The sequence below is a fragment of the Somniosus microcephalus genome, chromosome 6 (assembly GCF_052327205.1).
Source record: "Somniosus microcephalus isolate GS21.2 chromosome 6, FLI_Smic_1.0, whole genome shotgun sequence".
Lineage (NCBI taxonomy): Eukaryota > Metazoa > Chordata > Chondrichthyes > Squaliformes > Somniosidae > Somniosus > Somniosus microcephalus.
The window spans coordinates 222729114-222736447 of NC_140992.1; the positions used below are offsets into that span (position 1 = coordinate 222729114).

At 51.1% G+C, this 7334-nt stretch overlaps 1 protein-coding gene across 1 annotated transcript; it reads right to left on the minus strand.

Annotated features, from left to right (window-relative positions):
* Positions 1-3569: 3569 nt before the first annotated feature.
* LOC147116473 (uncharacterized) lies at positions 3570-4436 on the minus strand. The gene has a single exon (XM_085992047.1). It carries the CDS (start codon positions 4434-4436, stop codon positions 3570-3572), a length of 867 nt encoding a protein of 288 aa, XP_085848173.1.
* Between the last annotated feature and the right edge of the window lie 2898 nt (positions 4437-7334).

Below are 7334 nucleotides of genomic sequence, written 5' to 3' on the forward strand. Positions count from 1 at the left end.
GGGAACTGTATGAAGTGGTGGAAGGATTTCTGGCCACGTTAACACTCCTTCCGTGACCATAACCATCTTCATACCAGCCATTAGGGTGGTTAGTCCTATGGCGTGAGGGTTTTACGGGCTCCCACAACCCATCTGAGGGGGGGGGCCACCCACACCCGCGGACGCAAGTATCCCGCTGGATGTCCACCCAGAATTTATAGTTGGAGCTCCGACTCCACTTGCCGGGACTGTCTGGAGCGGGGTTCGAAACCCTACTCCTTCTGGCCCAGCGGCGGGGATACTTACCGCTACGCAAAAGGTCCACTCCGCGCAAAAGGTGACACCCATACATTTCCTGCGCCTTTTCCCTCCCCGTGACTGGAGCCCTATGCTGCCACTTGAAAGACCAAGCTATCATCTGTCCTTTTTGCGGCGCCTTTGACTTCTCATTACCAATGATGAGCAGGCGCTGCGCCTCCACCACGTTGAGGAGATTGCTGAGGTCATCATCAGTTCAATTGTGAGTTCTTTTAATGCCGTGAATTGTGCTCATTCCAGCCATTTCACGTTGCTAATCGGATTGGGCCTTTGGCGTAGCGGTAGGATCCCCGCCGCTGGGCCAGACGGGGTAGGGTTTCGAACCCCGCTCCACACAGTCCCGGCAAGTGGAGTCGGAGCTCCGGCTCTAAATTCTGGGTTGACATCCAGCGGGATATTTGCGTCCGTGGGTGTGGGTGGCCCCCCCTCCTTGTATAGCTTGTGGGAGCCCGTAAAACCCTCCCGCCATAGGACTAACCACCCTAATAGCTGGTTCAAAGATGGTTATGGTCACGGAATGAGCGTTAATCACGGCCATAAATCCTTCCACCACTTCATACAGTTCCCCAAAGGGAACAGTGTGAAGACACGTATGACGACGACATTGCTAAATAAATAAATGGAATTTAAAAAATTCTTTTAGGGCTTTTAAAAGTCTTTAAATTGCTTTAATTCTGTTTAAAACTACTTCAGATTCTTCAAAATAATGTAAACGTTTTTAAAATTTTATAAAAGTTCACAAAACATTCATAAAATAGCAGATAACTTACTTTCCTTGCAGCTGTGTAACTACAAAGTCCTCTGCAGCTGCTTGGAGAGATTGGGGGCGTGTCCTACTACAATGAGACCTTAAGGGTCATGTCTCACTTGCACAGCGCGCTCCAGGCTTCGCGCTGGCTGCACTCCTGGGCGGCGTGACGTCAAACGCTGCCCGGGATTCTTCTGTTTCAAAATGGAATTCCAGGCGTCCCTGGAGGTGAACGGCAGGCGCGTCGGGTAAGTGCATATCGGGGGCTTGCACGCGCGGCAAGCCACCGACCCGAATTACTGCCCCAATACCTCACACTTAGCTACGTTGAAATTCATTTGCCAATTATATGCCCATTCTACAAGTTTATTAATGTCTTCTTGTAATTTGTTACAGTCCTCCTCAGTGTTGACTATCCCTCCCAATTTGGTATTGTCCGCAAATTTAGAAATTGTGTTTTTGATTCCAAAGTCTAAATCATTAATATAAATTGTGAACAGCAGTGGTCCCAACACTGATCCTTGTGGGACTCCATTCCCACCTTCTGCCACTGTGAATAGCAACCCTTTACCCCTACTTTAAATGAAAAGAGTAATAAAATGGATTTTTCAAATTTGTTTTCTAACAACTGGGGACATTTGTAGTTTAAGGGGGAAAAATTGGGTTGGTTAGCACCTCCCATTAGCGCCTTCGGGGGCGCTAGCAACTTAGCGCCTGAGCGCACCGATTTTAGCACCGCTCGTGAAATTGACCTGGCGTTTTGCGGTGGCGCTAAACACTACTGCCACGATTTCCCACGCCCAGAGATCGTGATGTCATCCAAGCGTGCAATGCCCCGGTAGCGCCCCAGACCGGAAATTGATTCTCGCCCCCTGCCTTAGCGCCTGCCGCTAGGAGCGACAGGTAGAAGGGGATGTTTTGTAGTCGGCAAGGAGCTGGGGGAGCGCAATTTAAAGGCGTACGCTTCCTGCTTTTTCTTGTCCGCAAAATTTTCGGCATACGCAGGTTGAGAACGTAAGAGACGTCTGGAGAGATTTAACGTTGTCCTAAGGAGTTTTGGTCCTGAGCAACACTTTTCAGGTTGCTATTTCTCTGAGCTTCATATTTACCACATTTAGAAGATTAAATGGGGGCTGTACTAACTCGGTGCATCGTCCTCCAGCTTCACCTTCGGAGGCAGGAGAGGCGCAGGGAGAGAGAGTGGCAAACGCGGCCAGAGGGAGGAGGGCCAACAGGCCTCTGCACAGGAGACCTTACCCTCCCAGGGTATTCTGGAAGCAATTCTCCTACATTCATTTGTCTGAGGAGCAGTGTTTCAGAAGGCTGCGCTTCAGCAAGGAGGTGGTCACAGAGCTCTGCCACCTCCTGCAACCAGATCTGCAGCCTCAGCTCAGGACCAGGACGTCTCTGTTGGTGGCAGTGAAGGTGATGATGGCTTTGAATATCTATGCCAGCGGCTCCTTCCAGGCTTCAACTGGGGACATAGCGAATATCTCCCAGTTCTCTGTCCATTGCTGCATCACAAATGCTCTGTACAAAAGGAGAAGGGAGTACATGTCTTTCCCCATGACCCGGGACAAACAGCATGAATGCGCATGTGGTTTTGCTAGGATAGCGGGCTTCCCCGTGGTTCAGGGCGCCATTGACTGCATGCATGAAAATGCAGAGGTGTTCCAAAACTGCAAGGGCTTCCACTCTCTGAACGTCCAGTTGGTTTGTGACCACAGACAGCGCATCCTCGCCGTCAATGCCCACTATCCTGGCAGCAGCCGTGATGCTTTCATCCTGCGCCAGACTGGTGTCCCAGACTTCTTCCAACCACCGCATCAACCTCGTGGCTGGCTCCTCGGGGACAAGGGTTATCCACTCTGCACCTGGCTGATGACACCACTCCGTAACCCCAACACTCCTGCTGAGCCCGCATACAATGAGAGCCATAGCGCCACCAGGAACCTCATTGAGCAGACAATCTGCGTCTTGAAGCAACGCTTCCGATGTCTTGACCATTCTGCAGGAGCCCTGCAGTACACCCCTGATCAAGTATCGATTTTCATTTTTGTCTGCTGCATGCTTCACAACCTCGCAATTATGAGGACACAGCCATTGCCACCAGGGATTGGTGCACCACCTCAGGAGGAGGAAGAGGGAGAGGAGGAGGAGGAGATGGAGGAGGGGATGAAGAGGAGGATCAGCAGCACCAATGTGGGAGGGAGGCGCACAATGTTGCCTCTGCAAGGGCTGTCCCTGAACACCTGATAAGACACCGCTTCTGACGAATGACAGAGAAGATCTTCTAGGATGAAGAAACACATCATCGCAAGTATCCTGCAGTCCCTATTGCCAGGCAAAGCTCCAATGAGTCAAATGAGCAAAGTTGTAACGTTCCAATAAAATGTTTATTTATATGACAAACTGTGTCCTATTTATTCAGGACAAACAATTAGAAACAAACACAACAATTCATAAACTAACAAAACTCGTTCATACCACATCGAGATAAGTGTCAACACAATAAACAAATATATTAAGATGAACATGAAACTTTCCCACAAACATTCCCCCCATTTATTGCATAATTTTTACTTTTCGGCCTTCGAGGGTGATCTCCATCCCCTGCACACTTCCCCCTTCCCGCCCTGCTGCTCCTCCGTAATATGGCCCCAGTGGCTGCAGCAAGGCTGGTGGAAGGCTGCTGAATGTTGGATCCTGAGACTGCAGATGGCCTTGCAGGACTCCCTTGACCAGCTCTGGGCCTGGAGGGCTTGCTTGCAGACTGCACCAACTCTGTATGGGCCGCAGCAGTCTGGGCTGGCTGTGTTACAGGCTGTGGCAAGTGCAATGGCGAAGTGGCAGTGGTGGGAGCAGGAATGCTGTCATCCTGAGAGAGGACAGTACTTTTCTGCTCGATCGACACACTGGCACTCCCACAGGGCAGTACCTCAGCATCCGGAGCAATCTGCTTGAGCACAGATTGCTGGCCTGCTGTGGCACCGTCAGATCCCCGGAGGACTGTGGGCAACCCAGCGAGGATGCCAGCAGTCAGCGCTTGCGTGACATCAATCTGAGACTGCATGAGAGCAGTCTGAGACTGGATGGCACTAGCCAATGACTTGATTACAGCACTAAGCTGTTGCGTTGTGTCGGCCTGTGCTGCAATAGATCCTGCCACCTCACCCATTACACGTGGCATGGGCTCTGGTTCCCCATGGTCTCCCTGCAATTCAACCATCCTCTGCAACAAGGCAAGGATGGGTTCAAGGATTTGCGCACGGATGACAGCTGTGCTAGCGACGGACTCCTCCATGCTCCTAGCCAGTGCACCCATGCTCTTGGGCACCCTTACCATTGCACCCATGAGTTCCGTATGCATGCTTATCGTCTGTGTATTCATGGCCGCTATATCGAGGTCCTCACCCGAGTCCTGTGCAGCAGAACTCGTGCGCATACTCACCCTCCGGGGAGATGGCCCCCGAGCTTCCCTTCCCCCATGGCATTGCTGCAGGCTGCTGGGTCCCGGAGCTCCACACACATCAGATGCAAACCCCCTGCTCCCCTCCAGAGAATGCGTGGCCCCAGTGTCGGAAGTGTCACCCTCGGGAGACGCAGGCGGTGAGGCTCCGGCTTCCGCTTCATCCTCCTCTGGTGCGTCGCTGCCACTGGCAGGCTGCGGGTCAGGCTGGTCCGCTGGTGGTTCACTATCTGAAAGCAGGAAGGTACAAGAGTGGCTTTAGCGTGAGGGCAGGGGGGCAGGAAGGGAGCAAGGAATGGAGACAGTTAGTTAGATTGAAAGTGTAAAAGGCTGGTGTTGTGAGGGAGAAGTGGTATGAGAGAGGAGAGAAAGCTGATGAACAAACCATTGCTGTCCCTAAGGGGGTTGACCTCTCCAACGGCCACAGCACCTACTCGTAACGAGTCTGTGGACCTTCTCATCCAATTATGTGAGGGGGTGTAGCTCCGCCTGTCCTCCTCCCATCTGCTGGGTCTCTTGGCGGTTATGTGAAAGCTTGGCCTGCAAGAAAAAGGACAGCGTGTGAGTGAGTGTGCAGCCATGGGCTCGATTTTAATAACGAATGTGGGTTGAGGGCGGGCCCGCTGCTCGGCAACTTTCAGACCCGCACCTGGCTGCCGCCTCCCAGCACTTCCAATTCTGGCTTCATTGGCCTCGTTACGGCTGACGTGCGGGTCCCTCCAGCAATTGCTTGCAGGATGTCAGTTTCTCGCGCCTGATGACATGATGTTTGTTTGAAAATTTAAAGGGGCCATGTCCCCTTTGCATACAAATGTCATTGGGATGTGTTGGTGCTTTATTATCTTGAAAGGGGAGTTGACAGCATATGTTCTGAGCAAAATTTAATGAATGATATTGCTGGTCATATTATTCCAGAAAGAGATTCATGATTTTTTGATATATGATTTATTATCTGACTATGAAATGAAAAAGATGCCAGATGTGTTCCAATCATTTGCTTAGTAATATTAATGCTTTTTTCTCTTAAAGTTGCTGGCTGCTGCAGGAATGGCAGCCCCAATAACTAAGGCTGCACCCAGGTTCAATGAGGGCTCTCTCCGTGTTCTTGTTGAGGGAGTTAGAGGCCGTCAGGAGCTCCTCTTCCCTGGAAATGGAAGGAGGAGGCCTCCTCAGCAAACCAAGGCAGCTTGGCTGCAAATTGCTGAGGAGGTGAGCTCGAGGTCTGTGTGCAGACGCACATGGGTTCAGTGTGGAAAAAGATTTCATGATCTGCTGAGATCACCTAAAGTGTGGCCTCTGTGTTATGGGAAATGGAAGTTCAAGAGTGAGGGCTCAGGGCGATTTCCATGCAGAATGTTGGTGGTGACACTGAATGCAAACCACCGTTTATTGGACAGATGATGCCTGGAGTTTGAGAATGTCGGACTTATATTCATCTCCATGTGCCAGCCACCTGTGGTTGAAATGTAAGTTTACGCGAATCTGGCATGGATGAGTGCATCCCTTGCCTGACGGCCAGCAATGTGGTCGCCTGCTGCTGGATTGGTCACATCCGGCCCCGCAAGGCATCACTCCCCGTCCTCCTCCTCATCCTCCTCCTCTTCCTCGTCCTCTTCATCTTCCTCCAAGGAGGCTGTGTACTGAGCCACTTGTTCATCCGGCAGCACTAAGCCGCACTGCTCTTCCTCCGAATCTGACGACCAGGATATTAATGGTTCCCATCCCGTTGTTATAGAATTCAATTGAGGCAAGAAGCTTGCAAGTGCACATGCAAAGTGGCCTGAAATTATTCCAATCAGTTCAAACAGCAGATGTGTGTCAGCTTGACCAGTCATAAGGTCAGTAGATTTGCAAAATCTTATCCCAAACCTCCAACAACAAAGTTGTTGCATTTGAATGCCAGCCATGTTACAGGAGCGCTTTTAAAGTTCTGCAACAATAATGACTACAGATCATGTCCTCCACCAACTCGTCTCCTTGCAGCTGGACTGTTTCTGACAAGACGGGAAACAGGAGCCAGACGCACGAAAATGAGAAACCACTATGAAAATAGGATTAGCAAGGCAGTTAACAGGCTCTTAGCTGCTTTAACTTCCTGTACCACCAGTTGGAGTCGGGTCAGTTTGGGAGCGGCTGACCCAACACTTACGAAAATTATGTGGGGGCAGGATGGAGGCGGGTTGGGTGTCTGAAGCCATTTTTTCCGAATTTCGCAGCTGACCCACCTCCAAACCCGCCTCCTCAGGGCCATTAAAATCGAGCCCCATGTGTTTGGCAGATGTGCCTACTATAGTTGAATAGTCACTAATGTGTGCATGGTGTGGGATGTGCACGTGAGTTTTATGAGATGGCCATAGTTGTTGGATGAGTGTTGGGCATTTGGGTATTTACACCGTCTGTGCACAGAGTGAGTTTGAGATGGTGGGATGTAGAGGTATTGAAAAGCAGATACTCACCCTGCCCACTCGAGTGAGGTCGTTGAACTTTTTACAACACTGTGTATGCATCCTCTGCACCAGGCTCCGCGATGACACATGCTGGGCTACCTCGCTTCAGACTCTTCTGAACTCGCAGGGCAATGGCCTCCTGCCACTCTCTGGAAAGAGCACTGCCCGTCGCCATTCAACTGCGCAATCCAGAGCCACCAATGCCTGGTCGCTAAAGCGCCAAGCTCTCTCCCTGGGCCTCTGAGTATCCATCACAATTGTTTGAGCAATATCTGTAGGTGCTTGCAGGCCGAGGTCAAATGCTGCAATGAGCAGGGAGTGGCTGTGCAGCAAGATGGACGCTTCCCTTTAAGAACTGGACGGCGCCAGTCTG